Raw genomic sequence first — 20,478 nt, 5'->3', positions numbered from 1 at the left:
GTTATAAAGAGGATAGACTCAGAGATCAACTGTTTTCCATGTCCACAAAAGGCACGTCAAGAAGTAATGGGCTTCCTCTGCAGCGAGGGAGACTTAGGTTAATTACTAGGACAAACTTTCTAACTATAAGGGTAGCTAAGCTCTGGAATAGGCTTCCAGGAGATTGTGGAATCCCTCTCGTTGCAGATTTTTAAGAACAGATTGGACAAACACCTGTGAGGGATGGTCTATGTTTAAGTGGTCCTGCCTCAGCACAGGGGCCTGGACTTGATAAACTCTTGAGGTCCCTTCCAGCCCTACGTTTCCATGATTTTATGTTAAACACTAATCTGTGGATTGTGCTATAGGAATCTGGACGTGAAACACCATCTTCTACTCGGGCATCCAGCATAAATGGAACAGATGATGAGAAGGCATCTCATGGTGGCTCTGCTGATGCACATCTGAAAAGTGAGAATGACAAACTGAAAATTGCTCTAGCCCAAAGGTGAATCTCTTGTAATATCTAAATTGCACTGATGGCTGTGGAGTGACTCTTTGGGATTGGTTACATATACATATCCAGGGATGGTTCAATAAGGAAACCGCTATCTGACCTAATAATTACTATACATGTTAAAAGGCAGATACCAAGGTAGATACAGGAACAGCTTACATAAAAAATGGGAAGGCGATCAAAAAAAGTGGTAATAGGATCTGTGTTATTGCCTGCCTATTACCCACATTATTGTAAAGGGAAATAAAAATGTGTCCTATTTTAGCATAGCCCATATAGTCATGTGTTGTTTCTGTAGCAATAAGGGACTTGTAACAGGGTTCACTCACCACTCTGGCACTTCCTGCTGGCTGTCATGGGAATTAGGTCTGCATGTTAGTGTGCCCTTTTCGGGTGGTGCCTCACCGCCATCACTCCTGCTCTAGGACCTGAGTCTCTCCAAGGACCGCAGTGTCCTCTTCAGCAACACAGCCCTCCGGGGACCTGCAGTCCGTTGTTCTACCACTTCCCTGAGTGGCTACTTTAGTGAATTGTCTGGCCACTTCCTTGTGGCCCCAGCATCCTCTTTGCCCTTGCCTCAGGGCCTCAGCCTGAAAACCCCATCAGCCAGCCAGGAGGTGACTCTCACTCCTCTGGTTCCTGCTAGTAGCACTGATCTGTCCAGAGTGCTGTTTCTCAGCCCTACAGAGACACAATCCTTCCTCCCTGGGCTCCCAGCAGAGAACTGCCCTCCTCTGCCCTGTAGCTCCCTTTCTATATGGGCCTGCTTGGCCCTGATTGGCTGCTCCCTTCAGCCCTTCTCTGATTGGCTGCCTCCTGCGCAACCTCCCTAGGGCTCTATTAACCCTTTAGAGCCCAGTGTGGGGTAGGTGCCACTGGGGTAGGACAGGGGTATACACGTACCAGATTGAACTCGTGTGGCTCGCAAACCTCTTCATGAATTTCTAATTTACTTGTGTTCCTAAAAAAAAGCTTTGTTTCACGTGTGAACTTTAAATTGCTGACAGATTGGGAGGCGTTTTGATATACTGCTAAAATGTCTGCTCTTTAAAGGTTTAAAATTTATATATTTTTCATTTACATTAATAATCATCAAAGGTTTGCTTACAAAATTTAGACCACTGAATATTAAATAGTCATAGCTTACAATATCTAGGTTAATAGTATTAGCAGAAATTATTCAAATGTTATTGCATCAATTTAAAACCACATATTAGATGATTGAATTAGCTGACTTTAGTAGGTACTACTTTTGTCAAATTGGGAGATTTACCATTTCATTTCTTTCTGATTTGGTGCATGATGAGGTAAACTCTTTTAGCTAGTGATACCAGCTCACATTGCCAACCATCGACATGTGGGTTTAAGAATGCAGATAATATTTTAGGCCAAAGGGGAGCAAGGACTGCTGATATTGTGTGAAGCCAATTTTCTCTTCTCTTCGGTTTCAGTGGGTGTACTTTAGCTGTGAAAACAGGTGAGGGTATTTAAAATAACAAAAGATAATTATTAGTTCATCATAAAAATTAATGAAAAAAATTTAACTTTACATAGCTTTCTAAAAAACTTTGAGCACCACTTTAAAAATGTGCCCTGTGTGCCTTGAAATCACATTTTGTATCATTTGATTTAATAAATTATTTGAAAAGGCAAATCATGGTAATTTGTAGCCATAGTAAAATAAAAAGTTGGAATGTTCTAAGCAGTGACATTAATATGCCATAATTCTCTTCTTGGAACTTATTTGCCACATCTGCCTCTAGCATATGAATATGCCCATGAGTGAAAAAGGAAAAAAAATATCAGGGTCACTTGTTGCTTTTTAAAGTTTTTTTTTTTTTTAAGCCATATGATACAATAAGCCAGGGATCAGCAACCTTTGGCACGCGGCCCATCAGGATAATCTGCTTGTGGGCCGCGAGACATTTTGTTTACGTTGACCATCTGCAGGCACCCCCCACCCTTCCACAACTCCCATTGGTGTGCTGGCCGCCACTTCCCGCAGCTCCCATTGTGTGGGAACGGTGAACCATGGCCACTGGGAGCTGCGGGGGGCCGTGCCTGCAGACGATCAAAGTAAATACAATGTCTTGCGGCCCAGCAGTGGATTACCCTGATGGGCCACGTGCCCAAGGTTGCTGACCCCTGCGATAAGCAATTCAAAGGTTGCATACAGTATGAATCATAGAATCATAGGACTGGAAGGGACCTTGAGAGGTCATCTAGTCCAGTCCCCTGCACTCATGGCAGGACTAAGTATTATCTAGACCAGGGGTCAGCAGCCTTTGAGAAGTGGTGTGCCAAGTTTTCATTAAATTAAGGTTTTGCGTGCCAGTAATAAATTTTACATTTACAGGGGCCCCCCGACGGAACCCTAGACTGGCAGCGGGCTGAGCTCTGCTGGCAGCCAGGACCCTGGCTGGCAGGAGCCAGCGGACGGAACCATAGACCTGCAGTGTGGGCGGCAGACAGAACCCCAGACCGGCAGTGGGATGAGTGGCTCAGCCCACTGCCAGTCTGGGGTTCCGTCTGCCGCCCGCGCTGCCGGTCTGGGGTCCCAGCCACCAGCCTCGCTCAGCCCACTGCCGGCCTGGGTGGACGGAACCCTGGGCCCGCAGCAGGCTGACCTGGGCTGGTGGCCAGGACCCCAGCTGGCAGGGGCTGGCGGACAGAACCCCAGAGCCACTCAGCCCACGCTGCCAGTCTGGGGTTCCGTCCGCTGGCCTCTGCCAGCCGGAGTCCCACCCCGCTCAGCCTGCTGCCGGCCCAGGGTTCCGTCCATCCAGGCTGGCAGCGGGCTGAGTGGGGCCGGCAGCCGGGACCCTGGCTGACAGCAGAGTGCCACTAAAAATCAGCTAGCGTGCCACCTTTGGCACGCATGCCGCAGGTTGCTGACCCCTGATCTAGACCATTCCCGACAGGTGAAGTACATCAACCCTCCTTTGAATTTTTAATAGGATAATTTTTTTATTCCTACTGGCTGTAGTCACTTCTACAGGCTAGTAACTCAGATACTAGAAGCTTTCAGTTTTCTCCATCCATTGTCCCTCACCTCTTTAAAAGGTACATCACCCACCCTTTACTTCAGGAGCTTGGAAGGTCCTAGGATGTTTAGTTCTTCAATAGTAATATTTTTAAAGCTATATAGATATTTAAAATCAAAGAAAAGAAGTGAAAGTGTATTTTACCTACAGAGTATATATATTTTTCTTGGCTTACTATATAAAATACTATAGTATTATCTTTCATCCTGAAAGATCCCAACATGCTTTATAAACTGATATGTACACTATGTGCTGGTACCACCTGAAATGCAGCCACTGTTTAACAATTCACAGCTACACTTCAGTACAGCTTAGGACAGGAAGTAAAGAATGCTGTAAAAATTCATGACTGCAAACAGCAGACACCACACATCTAAACTAAACCTCACATCCAAAAGCACAAGCTCCTCCAACTTGAATTAACAGAGCATCTGTTATGCTAGATGTAGTAGCTCTAGGACTTGTATTGTCTTTGGGCTGTTCATTAGAGATAAGTAATCATATACACTTGAGTAGGTCTGATATTCTCTGTGACAGAGGGTCAATGTGCAGTGGGCATTGCACTAGAATACTGTATCTAATTCAGCTTGCCACCCACCATTGCAATCAGGTGTTCTCACAGAGTAATAAATGGAACTAAAGCACTAGTGACTCTAACTCTAGTTCGTTGTTTTCAGTTCTTCCAATGTAAAGAAATGGGAAACAGAACTGCAGACTCTGAGGGAGAGCAATGCCAGGCTGACTTCTGCACTCCAAGAATCTGTTGCCAGTGTAGAACACTGGAAAAAACAGTTTTCAGAATGCAAGGAAGAGAATGATCAACTCAGGAACAAGGTAACATGAGTGGGTTGGATAGAATAAAATGAACCCTAGAGCACCAGTTGAAATGCCAGAGAACCCTGGCTTGGAGACTCCTCTCCTATTTCTCTTTCCTTGCCCCAAGCCAATGTCCTCACAAACAGCCCAGGCTGTATGATATTTACAAACATAACCAGCAGTACTAGGTTGTCCAAATACTCACCAGAAGCTACTGAGGAGTCTGCAGCCAAGCACTGAACAAAGTGGAGGAGGGCAGTCAGCAGCAGCACCAAGGGTCAGAAGCAAAAAACAAAGTTCAGATTCCCACCAGTTATAAAATCCAGACCCAAACTCTTTGAATGATCATTTCGAAATATATATTTATTGTAATATTATTAATTAAGCTTAAAAATCCATAATCTAGTTCTTTCTAAACCTTTTCTGATGTTCCTCTTCTCTCAGCCTAGGCAGAACAGAGACAGCAGTGGCATCTCTTTTGTACTCATGTTCTTCTTCTCTGTCTACTCTGCTGCTTCATCTTCTTTCCTTGTGCTAGAAGGCAAAAAGAGAGGAAGAATGGAGTAGAGGAGATGGAGATGGCTACTTCTCCTTGCTTCCAGGATGCAGGAGGCAAAGAACTGAGAGCCAATTTACATATCACCCAGGAGTCCATGCTCCCTGGTTGGTGGAGCTATAATACTGTCTGTCCGTGCTGTTGGGTAGGATGAGAAGAAAGAGAACTGCAATGAAGACAATTACCGTAGTGTACTCTTCTTATAAGTTTTTTAGCTAAAGCATATTGATGCCTTGTGCTCACTCATTGTAGTAAGTTGGCTGGTTTAAACCATTCAATAATGCTAATTAAATCTCAAAATCAGACAGCTAAGTGATGACATGAGTTGTACCCACAATACTGTAAACACAAAAAGGGGGGAGGAGGAGGAGCCAGGCTGCGAATCAGGCCCACCAGCTTCAAAGCAGCGTATTTCAACTCCATAAGCCTGTTGGAGATTGTTGCCAAAAGCCTTTTTCCCTTCCTTACTGAGCGTGTAATTTCACAGCACTGTAGTACAGGGATTGAATGTGAACCACAAGAGAGAACACTTGGGAGATGTAAATTTAGATTTTTAAAAACCCTAGCTTAGAATAGTAGCTTGTACTGTCTCTAAAATAATATGATGCTATCTATCAAAAGCTTGTAATTGGCCCACGCACTAGTACAAGTCTGCTGAATACAGTGGGAATTCAGTTTCTGTGAATACTGCTTGTAGTGATAATTTCAGCCTATTGATCTTAAGTTACTTTCCAAAAAGCTGGGTCCTGTTGTTGCTGCTGTTTTTGCCTTTCACTCATACAGATCACTGGGGCATTCAATGTACAGAGCAGATTGCAAGTGATTTTTGATTTTCGATTGTTTTCAGGAGTAGGTATGACTTTCATTCCTTTTAGCATGCCACTTGGCTCCAGGTGAAGAATGTCGTAGCTGGTGGGAGTGCCACTGATAGGCAGATGTAACCTGATTTACCTGTCTGTCAGGGCACTAAAATGCCTATTGGATTTCACTCTGTCTTTGCAAGATGGAGATTTTATATCTGTTTGTGTGCTGTTTGAGGATGTCACTGTCAGAATGTGGAGATAATTCCAATAGAGCAAATCAGTGCTTCACAACAAGCTTTCACTGTATTTAGACTACGACTTAACCCATGCTGGGTGTCAAGATTGCCTGAAACTAATTGTTAGCATCAAGGTAATATTAGGTTGTTAGATAAATCAGGTTCCTAGAGCAAAGAGTTAATAGTTCATTGTTAAGGCTAGCAGTGAAGGTCTCTTTTATGTATAAGGGAGAAATAGCTGATCAAAATAGTAGATTACAGTTAAATAGCATATCATGCAACAAAATTTATTTACTCAACATTTGCTTTTGTGTAATATTACATAGGAAAAAGTTCCTTTCATTAACATGACCAGGTGCAAACGTGCCACTTCTCTCTAAGTGTAGTCAAAAATGAGCAGGTTCACAAAATGCTTCCTTATTCTGGCGCAGTGGTTAAGGTACCTATAGCCCAACTGTCAGATGCTTTCTGTGGTTCATATAGCCCCACTGTCTGCATATGGTGTCATTGATCTTCCTGCAGAGAGAGAGATTCTTCTCTGTTTCTTCTCTCAAGTAGGTTTCTGAATAGGCATTGGTGCTGCACCAAGCATGGGGTGCTGGGAAATTCTCTCTCCTGTGTTAATTGAGTTAGACAGTTTTGCACATTGATCTACCTTAAAATGATGCCAAGTACAGTCCCAGAGTAACCCAACGCTGAGAATTAAAAATATGTTAATGAGAGAGCCTGGTGGCCTACGAGCAGTGCAGCACACAAGATCTGAGTCCAGAGATGGCTAGAAGAAGTGTGGAATCAGCAAGCTCATTTCCTGTGTGAGAGAACAAAGCACCATCTGTCACACTGTACTAATCCTTCTGGCTAAGTTTTAATGCTGTATCCAGCCCTCTTATTCCTCCTGGAATAATAGACAGGCCCTGAGGAGATGATGTTGGGAACTCTAGAGAGCTTACTTCCTCATACCATATTTGAAAAAACCCATAGATTACTGGCTCATACTTGCATAAAAATGGAAGTGCAAATTTATGCCCATCCGTTGCTCTTCATTACTAATTATGACATTCCAATGCTTTGCACAGTCCTATGTAATTACATAAGGCATTACGTGAGATACAATAAATGCACCCTATGAGGCTCCCTAGAGTGTGTGTAATTGGGTTACTTTGTTGTTCTTAATTTTAAATATAACAGTGGTAACTTTGAACTGTTGTACTAACTGGTATATTCTAGGGGGGCAGATCCTAGCTCATGTGAATTGTCGTACCTCCGTTGATTCCAGTGGAGCTGGGACAGTTTACACCAGCTGAGGATCTGCCCCTAGATTTGCAGAGAATTGGAGTTTGCTATGATCTTTTGTTAAAGATTGAAGAGCTGGAGGAACAATGCAATGAAATAAATAAAGAGAAGGAAAGAAATGCACAGCTGAACAGGCGCCTCCAGGAACTGGAATCAGAACTTCAAGACAAAGAACTAGTAAGTAAAATAAACTTAGAAATGGCACAAATTCTTTAAAGTCAGAGTGGGCCCATCTGCTTTTGACTACACAAAGCAACACATACAATGTGTCACCACAATCAAAGGGAGTCCAGCGTTTAAAGTTACTGCTCTTTCTAGCTGCTGTAAGACTCTTTAGACCTCCTAGGTCAGTCGTGTCCCCTAATCACTCGTTTACAACATTGTAGGTTCTGAATTTTTAATCTGATTTGGCATTTGAGTTTGACAATCGTTAACAAAAATTATACTTTACACTTCTGAGGATCTCAGTGCCCCTTAAAACCATTAATTGGTTAAACAGCATAACACCTGCTGAGACAGGTAAGTAATAGTACATTCATAGTCACACAGCAAGTGAGTTGAGAACAGAATCTCGGAATCACTGTTCTCAGTCCCCTACTCCAATCGCTTTACCATATGGGAGGAGGGGAGCTGTTGACTTTCAGGTGTTTGTCAGTAAAAAAACATCCCTTACAAGAGAGTTTTTAGTATCTTTGTTAAGACAGGGGAGGCTCTCTTTCTGTGGAGTCTTATATTTTACCATTTTGTCACCCATACCTTCTGATTTTAAGAATTAAGTCCAAGATGGAGATTAAAATTAGAGGATGTTACTGACAGTTTCATTCAGAATTCCTAAATCTCTCATCTTAGTTTAGAGGTGTCATAAATATAAAGGGAAGGGTAAACACCTTTAAAATCCCTCCTGGCCAGAGGAAAAACCCTTTCACCTGTAAAGGGTTAAGAAGCTAGGATAACCTCGCTGGCACCCAACCAAAATGACCAATGAGGAGACAAGATACTTTCAAAGCTGGAGGGGGGGGAGAAACAAAGGGTCTGGGTCTGTCTGTGTGATGCTTTTGCCGGGGACAGAACAAGAATGGAGTCTTAGAATTTAGTAAGTAATCTAGCTAGATATGCGTTAGATTCTGTTGGTTTAAATGGCTGAGAAAATAAGCTGTGCTGAATGGAATGTATATTCCTGTTTTTGTGTCTTTTTGTAACTTAAGGTTTTGCCTAGAGGGATCCTCTATGTTTTGAATCTAATTACCCTGTAAGGTATTTACCATCCTGATTTTACAGAGGTGATTCTTTTTTACTTTTTCTTCTACTTTTAAGAAACTGAATGCTTTTTTCATTGTTCTTAAGATCCAAGGGTTTGGGTCTGTGGTCACCTATGCAAATTGGTGAGGATTTTTATCAAACCTTCCCCAGAAAAAAGGGGGTAAGATTTGGGAGGATTTTGGGGGGGAAGACGTTTCCAAACGAACTCTTTCCTAATAATAATAATAATACCAGTGTTAGACGTTTGGTGGTGGCAGCGAAAGTCCAAGGGCAAAGGGTAAAATAGTTTGTACCTTGGGGAAGTTTTAACCTAAGCTGGTAAAAGTAAGCTTAGGAGGTTTTCATGCAGGTCCCCACATCTGTACCCTAGTGTTCAGAGTGGGGAAGGAACCTTGACAAGAGGGTATTCATTTTGCTAAGACGAATGATGTTGGAAACTTATAGCCCCTGACTAGGGGGAAAAATAATGGAATCTTTGAGGTTCTCCCCCGCCCCCCATAGGAGAAACCAAATGTTCTGTGCTGACTCAAGAGCAAACGCAGACAGCAGATGTAGTGAAGCGTGTCTAGCGCCATTATAACTTCTCAGCTGGTACTCCTAAAGAGCAGTGCTATTAAGGAGTTTTAAGATGGTACAAGGAGATAGGTTAGGGAGATGGATTTTAATGCGCAGTTAAAAATATAATGTAGTTTTCAGCACCAAGTTTCAAAGGAAAATGTCATGCTTTTTTCCCAACCTTTCTGCTCTAATAGCATATGTAATAACCCCTACTTTGTGCTAGCATTTTCCTTGAGGTTCACATTCTCCAGACACCACATCAACCAGAGAATTGATTGACTCATGAATATTACAGGCCTAGCTTCCATTCATTTTTGAGAATGAACTGCACCAGCCTGATTTCAGACTGTTTCTTACATTAGTGGATTTCTGATTAGCTCTAAACCACCCTAAACAAGCTGCTCTTGGCTTTGCAAGGCAAACCAGCATGGAGCCTGCTCACAAATGCAGACATAAAAGAAGCACCTCTGAAATTCTGTCCATTTGAGGAACAATAAAGGGAGGAGAGAAAAATGAAGGGATGGAAAGAGGCGCAGAGGCATTGGGAAAAAGATATATGAGCCACAGACCTATACAAGGGAATCAGAATGCTTAAAGATGTATAGGGGTTCACATCTCAAAATAAACATAGGGAGTTACTGTCACACTGATCTGAGTTACACCCTAGAACTCTGAGTTGTCACTACTTGCTCTGCAACCCTTGGGTGCCTCACAATGCTTTGCTTCTGTAGCTTCCAGTCTCAGATGCTCACAGCCAACCTACAAGTATGCAGGTCACACCCTAAGTATCTGTGTGCTAGACATCCCTAGTTCAGCAGCTCTCGCCCCAACCTGTCTACCACCCTGCAGCCCCCTCTGGCTTCTACCAGCCTTGCTTACAACAACAAGGTGACCCCATCACACTCCTAGTCCCATATTTCCCCAAAACCATGTGCGTTTTGAAGTATCTAGCCCTCTCCTGGACAGCTCAGAGAAATAAGGTTTGTTTCTCCTTTAAAGAGATAAAAGCACATTACAGTTTATTAACTGAGGTAAATTCACCTTTCTTTCAAACACAGCACTGAGTTAATTTATGGTAAAAATAAAGCAAATTTATTAACAACAAGACATAGGTTAACAAGTAAAAGGAATAAATTTGGAAAGGGTCACAAGCAAAAAAAAGTGAAAATCTGCACCTAAAACTCTAAAAACTTAAACTAGAAGAGTACAGGCTTTGTTCAAGATGGTTTCTGTCACCAGTCTTCCTTCCTTCCTTTTCAGCCAGGGCTGACTTTTCTTCCATCCGGACCTTTTACAGAAGTACAAGATGCTGGCTTCCCTTGTCTTCCTTGGTGAAAGATCTTTGCCTAAGCAGATTTCTCACTCATATTCAGTTCCTAGAGACTTCAACCCCTCCTTGGTAGAAGGACACATCTTTCTCATTTTGCAAGAGTTCTTGTGTCCATCTAGTGATGGATGCTAAAGATGGCTTCTGTCTTTGCTTATAACTTCCAAAGCTCAACAATCTTGCTTAAAGAGGCAGGATGACCTCATGCTGTGGGGCTTCCCACTCCCTGGCATGTATATAAGGCTTCTATTAATTTGCTTAATTTACATAGGAGACAGATAAATAGCTGCTATGTTCCCTCCTGTCTGGGAAAGACCTGTGTTTCTCCCTTTGTTTGGACATACTGTAAGGCCTAATATCAATAAGTATCCATATATAGTGTTAATACATACATTTTTACGATAATATTAATCGTCAGTGAATCTTAGGCTTCAATAAAATACCTCACTTGATAAACTTTTATAGTACAGTGATATTGTTTACAATCAGTTAATTCAGTTGGTTATCATGTGAGGTTCAGACCCCTTGTCTTTATAAACCAGTAAATCTTTGCAGTGTATTCTTTGAAAAATAAATCCTGGACCACGCTTTTTTCCTGCTGGGTGTAGATGCCATGCTGTCTCCTCCCCTATTTGTTACCTTGATAGCTTTCTTTATCTAATATGTAAATTGGACCTTCATTGTGTTTGATGATGGGGCTGGTCAGAGAAGCAAACATTCCTTTGTCTAGGACAGACTTGTTTACCAACTACCCCTGACATGCCTGGCTTAAACATATTTTAGTAATCATTCCAACATATATCTATAACTCTTAATACACACTGTATATATCCATCACACAAGTATATTAATGATCAGTGTGGTGTTCGTTTTCCAATGACCTATTACTTGACACGTTTTAGATACAGATTATAACTAGAGTTGGGGAACACTGAATTGGTCAGGCCAACTGAAACTCATCACCTGATACCAACACAAATCCTTGCCCTCTGGCCCTGGATGCTCGTAGGGTCACACTTCCCCCCTTACAAAGCTGCAGCAGGGCTAGCCACTGGCTGCCCGGATGCAGCAGGTCAGAGTCCTCTTTCCTGACAGGGCATCTGCCGCCATATTTTCATTGTCCTTTATATTTAAAAAACCTGTTTTGTCATCTTTGTTTACAGTTTCCAGGACATAATATCAGAGAGTATCCATAATTTCATCTACAGAGTTGTTACAAAGCGTTCACCATGACTGTAATAGCCGTTGTGCTGTTAGATTTCAAACAATCTATTATATGTCATCTTTTAAATCAATATCGTGACCCCACTGTGGGAGGTGTAGTGATTATGTCAGGCCTGACAAGACTTGTTGACACACCGTAGTAGAGCCTCTGTGTCACAGTTAGCAGCTTTTTTGCATATCTGGGTAGGTGCCTGCTACCCTTGCATTAGAAGCCTCTTTTAATTGATTTCAATGTGATGGTCAGAAACAGGCCATGCTAACAAGCAATTTGAGCCTTTCAGTTAATACTGTAAAGTAATGGTCACAAAGTTGGAGAAGAACACACAGAATATTGGAGATGTCCTGGATACCAGAATCGCTCATCGAGAAAGCTCAATGTCTCTGTGTAGTGGTATTTTTGGCAAAAATTTTGGAAGCAAATAAAAAAAACCACTGTGGAATAGACCAGATTCTTTTAAAAGTTGGGTTGGAACTGAAATTTGAGAAATGGTATAGTACCTGGGGGAACAAAATCTGGAGATATTGAGGAAATGTTTTTTGTTGCATAATTTTATGGTAGTGTGTGGGATACGTATACTCTTATTCTGCTGTGAGATCACAAGTACCTGGAAGACAAGATGTCACATATCCCACAACTCTACTTGTGATGTGTGATATGGCTTGGCTATCCTATATCAAACTAGACCAAGAACTGATGAGGCTGGACACGTTTTATCTTTATTTATTTTTTTAGAATATTTGAGGAAATAAAAGACATGTTTGGAGGCAGATCCTGTAGCCTGCTCCACAGATTGCAGCCTGCCTCCTCCTGGACTCTAGGGGAAATCTCCAGGAGCAGATCTTTGTGGGTATTTTCACTCAAAGTCCATTTCTGCAGCTTTAAATGAGGGAGGGGGATGATTTGGCCCTTGGTATTTACGTTCTTCAAATATGTTCCCCACGTCACCACTGCCTTTGCTGTTAGCAGAGCAACAAACTCTTTTTAACTTTCCTCTTCAATCCATCTCTGTAGCCACCTATGTGTCTTGTTGCTCATTTCTAACTCCTTTCTGTTTGTCCATATTATTCTGGTAATGTGACGCTCAGAGTTGAATTCAGTATCCCAGGTGGTGTTGCTCAGAGCTATATATGTATATGCTTAGGTCTGTTATCTCCGTGCTCTGTGATGTTTTACATTTACAGCTCAAAATTCCAGTGACCTTTTTCACTGCCATATACCATTGCAAACTCATACCTAATTTGCTGTCTGCTAGGTCTCTTTTTAGCATTATTGCGTTTCAGATTTCCCTGTCTCATTGAGTATGTGTCTATGTGTAGTGAGAATTCATAAACGTAACTAGCTGGAGATTAGATTATGTTCAGATGTCGAAACTATGTAGTCAAGAAATGATTGATTAAATGTGTTGCAAAAATGAATATTATTATATTTAATTTATTAAATTAACAACTGCCATTTATAAAGCCAAAACATTATTTTCAGTTATTTTTAAATCCCAATGTTGTGTGGCATACAATATACTTGTGCAAAGTAATTTCACAGCTTCAAATTACCTTTTTTTCAAATTGAAGCTTGTTATAATTTTCCTTTTTTTTTTTTTTTTTTAATAGGAACTGGAGGATCTTCGAAAACAGGGTGAAATTATACCCCAGCTAATGACAGAATGTGAATCTGTATCTCAGAAATTACAGGTACAGTTCAGCAAAGAAATTGATCTAAATACAGTGGAAGGGACATTTTGTTTTGTATTTCTCATGTTTATATATTTTTACCTGTTTGTAACTTAACTGATAAAGAGACCCTCAATTCATAAAAGTTAATGCTGATTACATACAAAATGTACTGTGGCTGCCACAGAATTAGAAGTAATTATAGATAGCTTCTATCTCTGCCTGGTTATCTGAAGAAGTTGCTACTCTGGGATCATGTTGCAACTGTCACCTGGCAGACTCCAGGATATTCTATATCCAGCATTTTATGCCGTCCTTGCCTTGCATTGCCTCGCCTCATATGCAGTGCTACTAGAAGTGACTGCTTCACCTACAAGAGCTGGCAAGCATTCACCAGTCTCCTTCCAAACGGCCATTTTGAGTAGTCAAGTCAGTTAAACTAACATCATGATGGCAGCTAAAGCTAATTATTATAAAAGAAAGAGAAAAGAAGAAAAGTTATTTGTTTAAAAAAAACCAACAACTAAGTTACATAATGTTGGGGAGAAGTTCATACAAAAGGTATTTATATGGTGGGTAGCCTTTTTCAACACAATACATTGTCTGTATTTTTATGTAGATATTTATATAGCCCCCTATCACCAAAGTATTTGAATCTGGTTGGTTTTAAAGCTTTTGAACTCTGACTGTATATATCAAAATGATGCATTCAAGAATTTGGACCTGGGGGGTCCCTGTCATGGATTGGGCCTCAGTATGGTATATACCATACTAACACAGAACAAAGAGACAGTCCCTGCCCTGTACAATAAAAGTATGAATTCAAACAACAGGTATATAAGAACAGCCATACTGGGTCAGACCAATAGTCCATCTAGGCCAGTATTCTGTCTCCAGCCATGGCAAGTACCAAAGTTTCAGGGAGAGTGTACAGAAAAGGGCAGTTGTCTTCCCCATCTTCCCCCTCCTAGCTTCTGGGAATCAGAGGTTTAGGGTCGCCCAAGCATGGGGTTGCATTCCTGGCCATCTTGGCTAATGGCCATTGATGGACTTACCCTTCATGAACTTACCTATTTCTTTTTTGAACCTAGTTATGCTTTGGCCATCACAACATCCCAGGGCAATGACTTCCACAGGTTAATTGTGCATTGTGTGGAAAAACTACTTCCTCCTTGTTTGTATTAAATCTGCTGCCTGTTAATTTTATCAGGTGATGCTGGTGTTTGCACTGTGGGAAGGGGGTGAATAACACTTCTCCCATCATTCATTTTATAGACTTCCTATAATATCACCTCCTAGTCATCTCTTTTTGAAGCTGCATAGCCCTAATCTTTTTAGTCTTTCCTTATATGGAAGCCACTCCATACCCTTCTTCATCTTTGTTGCCCGTCTCTGAAACTTTTCCAGTTCCACTATATCCTTTTTGAGATGGGGCAAACAGAACTGGACACAGTATTCAAGTTGTGGGCTCACCATGGATTTATGTAGTGGCATTATGGTATTTTCTGTCATCTTTTCTATCCATTTCCTAATAGATCCTAGCCTTTTTTGACCACTGCTGCTCATTGAGTGGAAATTTTCAGAGAACAATCCACAGTGACTCTAAGATCTTTATGTGGTAACAGCTCATTTAGAACCCATCTTTGTTTATGTGTAGTTCAGATTATTTTTTCCAATGTGCATTACTTTTCACTTTCCAATGTTGATTTTCATCTACCATTTTGTTGCCCACTCACCCAGTTTTCTGAAATCCTCCTGTAGCTCTTCACAGTCTGCTTTGGACTTAACTCTTGGGCAGTGGGTATAATAGGCCAAGGAAGGGCTTGGCCTTCCCTGGCACAACCACCCCTATCTACATGCACTCCACCTCCCCGCCCCCCCAGTCCATGATGCTCGCTGCGTTGCTTCTCCTCAGGGGTGGGGGAGTGAGGAGGGATGCTGCGAGCAAGCGGCGGGCGCGGGGGTCTGGTGGAGGAGTGAGGAGGGATGCTGCGAGCAAACAGTGGGCACTGGAGCCACTAGCTGGACAGGGGTAGAGGTCGCTGCCTCTGCCTGGCACTCAGGCAGGGGGCGACTTGGCCTGGTGCTCGCTGGGGGAGTGGCTCGGCCTGGCACTGGGGTTGGGGGGACCGGCCTGGGGTGGGCTAGCCATGGCTGTTCTGGTCGTGGTGGAGGGGGCCCCTCAGGACTCCTCCTGTTATGGGCAGGTTTTAGGGCTCCAACATGTGGCGGGATGGGGATGGTAGGTTAGCTTCCCCAAAATGGGGGCTCACCCACCGCCCATGACTTAACTATCTTGAATAATTTTGTGTCATCTATGAACTTTGCCACATCACTGTTTATTCCCTTTTCCAGATTATTAATGATTATGTTGACCAGCACAGGTCCCAGTATAGGTCCTTGAGGGACCCTGTTGTTTACTTCTCTCCATTGTGAAAACTGACCATTATTCCTACCCTTTGTTTCCTATCTTTTAACCAGTTACTGATCCATGAAAGAATCTTCCCTCATATCCCATGACTGGTTAGTTTCCTTTAAGAGCTTTTGGTGAAGGACCTTGTCAAAGGCTTTCTGAAAATTCAAGTCCGCTACATCCACTGGATCACCCTTGTCCACATGCTTGTTGATTCCCTCAAAGAAATCTATTACATTGGTGAGGCATATCTTCCCTTTACAAAAGCTGTGTTGACTCTTCCCTAACAAATCATGTTTATTTGTGTGTGATAATTCTGTTCTTTATTGTAGTTTCAACCAAATTGCTTGGGACTGAAGTTAGACTCCCTGGCCTGTAATTGGCAGGATTGCCTCTGGAGCACTTTTTAAAATTGGTGTTACATTTATCTACCTTCCAGTCATTTGGTACAGAAGCTGATTTAAATGATAGGTTACAGACTACAGTTAGTAGTTCTGCAATTTCACATTTGAGTTCCTTCAGAACTCTTTTGTGTGAATACCATCTGGTCCTGGTGACTTATTACTGTTTAATTTATCAGTTTGTTTTAAAACCTCTTCTTTTGACACGTCAGGGTGGGGCAGTTCTTCAGATATATTACCCACATCAGAGATATCCTTCTTGACATCTCCCCTACATCCTCTACAGAAAAGACTGATGCAAAGAATTCATTTAGCTTCTCTGCAGTGGCCTTGTTTTCCTTGAGTTCCCCATTAACACCTTGGTTGTCCAGAGGCCCCAGTGGCTGTTCATGAGGCTTCCTGCTTCTGATGTACTTAAAAAATTCTTACTGTTAGTTTTTGCATCTATTGCAGATTGCTTCTCAAATGCTTTCTTGGTCTGCCTTTTTATACTCTTACACTTCATCCGCCAGTTTGAGCACCTTCCTGTTGCTCTCACTAGGATTTGACTTCCAAATTTTAAAGGATGCCTTTTTGCCTCTGATAGCCTTCATTACTCTGCTTTGAGCCATGGTGGCATTCTTTTGGTCCTCTTATTGTCTTTTTTGATTTGGAGTATGCATTGAGTCTGAGTCTCTAATATAGTGTTTTTAAATAGTCCCCGTGCTGCTTGCAGGCATTTAAACCACGTGACAGCTTCCTTTAATTTACGTCTAATAAGTGTCCTAATTTTTGTGTAGTTCCCTTTTTTAAGTTAAATGTTACTGTAGTGGAATTTTTGGGGTATTTTTCTGCCCTACAAGGACAGTGGCATTGGAGCAGTTTTTAAAGTGTGGATGCTGAAAGCCATTGAATAAAACTGTAAACCTTGTATATGATGGAAACCACTTCAAGCTACCGTACCCCCAGAACCCCTACTTCCTGCACCCCTGTACAAGGATGTTAAATTTAATTATATTATGGTGACCATTACCAAGTGATTTAGGTATCGTTATCTCTTGAACCAAATCTTGTGTTCCAAATAGGACTAAATCAAGGATGCAACAAACACATGGGGGAAACACAAGAAAACAGTGAGACAATACTGATCAGTCTGATAAACAGAGGTAACAGTACATCAGCTATCTAACCATAATCATTTTGGCAAAGGAAATGGCCAGGGAAGGTTTTAAGGAGAGATTTGAAGTAGGATGAAGTGACCTTTGTGAATGTTTATGGGAAGCTCCCTCTACGCACATGTGTTCAAAACTTAAACAAATGGGTGATGAAGACTGGCATCACTGGTGGAGCAGATTCCAGATTCGACAGCTCAGTAGCATGTAAGAGATGATCGATAGGGCAGGGATCAACTGTGTAGAACCTTAAAAGCAAGACTAGTAATTTGTGTTTATGCTGCAGGGATGGGAGAGCCTACAGGGGGATGCAAAGAGAGGGGTAATGTGGTCAAAGCGACAATCTGGGGAAATGATTTTTGCAACAGTTCTGAATGGATATAAGTGAGGTGAGATGGGACATGTCAAAGCTGGAGAGGAGGTTGCAGTAGTTGAGAAGTGGATGAAAAATGGAGCTGTTTTGAGGGAGAAGAGAAGTCAGATCTTAGAGGTATTATACAGGAAGAGGTGGCAAGATCTACACATGGCCTAGATGTGAGGATCTAAAGGGAGGGGTGAGTAAAAGACTCTGTTTAGAATTGATTTAGCTAAAGAGTTTCTCCCTTTTCCCCACATCTCTTTATATTCTTCAGTGCCTCCAGCTTCTTTGTTGAGCTCAGAGACAGCGGTATGGTTCCCTGGTTAAACATACTATGTCCAGATTTTATGAATATTTGGGACAGTAAAACTAAAAAGCATGTGGCCATGTTTTCAGCAATGAATTATTTTTCAACATTTGACACTCCCTGTAAATATGGATAAGGAAAGTGTGGAAGAGGAGGTCAGTTTTGTTCTTGTTTGAACAAAGAGTGGAGAAACATTTTTAATAGTGAAATCTCACTTTGTAGTTAGTTATTTGTGTCTAATCTGTTCAGTGATATTAATTTTTGATTCATCAGTCACCCTCAGTGCTTAGCCCTGTACAGAATGTAGAGGAAAGTCTAAAACACCAAATCTGTTGTCGTCTTGAATATTTAACTGGAGAAATGGCTTATGCACTGAACTAATACTTCAGCTGAGTCTTTTGTGTGTTGGCCTTTCTTGAATAGATTTTGCTTTTATGGAAGGATACTCATCCCTCTTGGCATCAGTTAAGTTGTGGTGGAGGCAAGCTTAGCAGAGCTCACAACAAAAGGAACAGTGGCTAAGGGGTAAATATACCGGAAAAAGTAAGAACCAGAGGCACTTTATAGTTCCAGGGTTTGAGATAGGAAGTGTCTAGATAACTGGTATGGGTTTGGTATAGGGTGGTAGTGACCAAGAAGGCATTGCAAGTTGATGGTTGTTTTGGCCTGTGCTATACAAGTGAGTGCTTTCATTTGAGTCCAAGTCACCATCATAATTACCACCCTGAGCAGCAAAATCAAGAACTGCAAGGGCATGGAAACTGAACTACCCTCTCACTTGGAAATGATTACTTATGGCTGAGGCACCTTGGTAAGGTGTGTGTTGGGAGCTGTTCCCTGTTTGTGCTATATCTGTTCTGGGTATAAATAAAGGTCTTTGGACTCTGAGGCTGTTAGTCTGACACTTTCACAAGCTTAAACCGCCATAAACATAACACATGAAAAAAGAATAAATGAAACAAGGTCATCTAGGTGAAAATAGTGGAAAGACTATTGAAGAGGTGGGAGGGAAATGTGAGCTGTGGGAATAAGATATTAACATAGGCCATTTCTACATGATAAAGCTCATTATTTAAAGTTTTAAGAAGACTTAAGTTTAGATATGTACACTGTCCTAAAATGAGGAAAAGCAAAAGGAAAGCTAATGAAATAAGAGAACATGGTTTTCTAAAAGAAAAAGCAAACTGCAGTGTGGGAGAGCATTAAGTTGTTTTCACTGACTATATGCTTAAGTATTCAGCCAAGGAGTTAAAAAGAAATCCTGCAGAACCTAATAAAGCGACATTATTTCTCAGGGGATGTTTGTAAAAGCTTATTTTTCAAAGCTAAACCACCATAGATAATTTTGTGGCACAGAGACTAATTTTGCAACTGTAGCAATGTATGCACAGTCCACAATTTAAATCCAGCAGAATTTAAAGATATCAACCAAATGACAAAATCTAATGCAAAGCATCTTTTCCACTTAATCTGTATCCTTCCCTGCATTAGTCAAATTAAAAAAAAAATATATCCTGTTAAAATTGCTTCCAGAGGTGTTTGTATTAGGCAGACTAATAGAAAGTCAAAGCAAAACGTTTAAAGTCTGCGTGGTATTGTTACTTTGCTCTAGTAAATGTTCATCCATCTTCTCTAAGATGCATGTTGTTTTTTCTTTCTATTCTTTTTTTAAGGCTGCTGAGAAAAAGAACAGAGACCTGGAGGAGAAAGTCAGAACACTAAGGACAGATGTTGAAGAGAACAAACAGAGACAGAACAGCCTTAAAACTGAATTAAAGAATTTTTTAGACATACTAGATGGGAAGATAGATGAACTACATGACTTCCGACAAGGACTGTCTAAACTGGGAGTTGACAACTAGACGGCAACAGATTTTTGTAATCTAGGGTCTGAATGTTTGGTGTTTTGTTGATCCCAAATGTGTATTTTACAAAATTTGACTAGAATATTCCACTTGTTGGTATTGTTTCTGTACATACAGGCTGAAAATTTGGTGTGTTTTTTCAAACCAGTTGTGCTGCTCACTGAATTCTGTTGAGAAGAGAAATGATTTATATGGCTGCTCTGGGTTTGTGAAGAGGTGGAAGATTCTGTCTCAGGAATCTGGAACTAGATCTACCTTATATGAATATGCAGTTAGTTGTTGCAGGGAAATTTATATCTTTCTTAAGGGCTGTTGCAACCATAGAAACAGAAAACAATACTATCAATACTCCTAGCAACGTGCAATTTTATTTCTTTTGTTGAGTGGAGTGGAGTTAAGATTAGAGGGGGCTCCTGCCATGTGTAAATCAGTTGGGTAAAATGTGTCTGAGTTGAGCTGCAGTCAAGTGTAGCAAATCCCTCTAAGTAGATATTAAGATCCTTAGGAACAAATCAATAAAGCCTAATTCACAGAAAGAAACCAACCGATTTTATACTTGTGTGACCTCTGATACAGGGTTTACCATGTAAATGTATGTGCACATACAGCACATAATCTGCAAAGTTGCAGTCGGTCTCAGCTCTTGTACTTCATATAAATCGTACAACAGCTGATGAGAACTTCTCGTTTAACAAGTGCATC

At 41.4% G+C, this 20,478-nt stretch overlaps 1 protein-coding gene across 1 annotated transcript in view; it reads left to right on the top strand.

Annotated features, from left to right (window-relative positions):
* The window catches only part of HOMER2 (homer scaffold protein 2), a 103,998-nt gene extending 84,225 nt beyond the window's left edge, over window positions 1-19,773 (top strand). Inside the window, exons 5-9 of the mRNA XM_077828538.1 lie at window positions 348-487; window positions 4,218-4,374; window positions 7,311-7,421; window positions 13,222-13,302; window positions 19,585-19,773. Coding sequence (XP_077684664.1) covers window positions 348-487; window positions 4,218-4,374; window positions 7,311-7,421; window positions 13,222-13,302; window positions 19,585-19,773 — 678 coding nt within the window. The remainder of the gene's footprint in view (window positions 1-347; window positions 488-4,217; window positions 4,375-7,310; window positions 7,422-13,221; window positions 13,303-19,584) is intronic.
* The last annotated feature ends 705 nt before the right edge of the window (window positions 19,774-20,478 follow it).

This window comes from Eretmochelys imbricata, chromosome 10 (assembly GCF_965152235.1).
Source record: "Eretmochelys imbricata isolate rEreImb1 chromosome 10, rEreImb1.hap1, whole genome shotgun sequence".
Taxonomy (NCBI): domain Eukaryota; kingdom Metazoa; phylum Chordata; order Testudines; family Cheloniidae; genus Eretmochelys; species Eretmochelys imbricata.
This window is presented reverse-complemented; position numbering and strand designations above follow the sequence as displayed.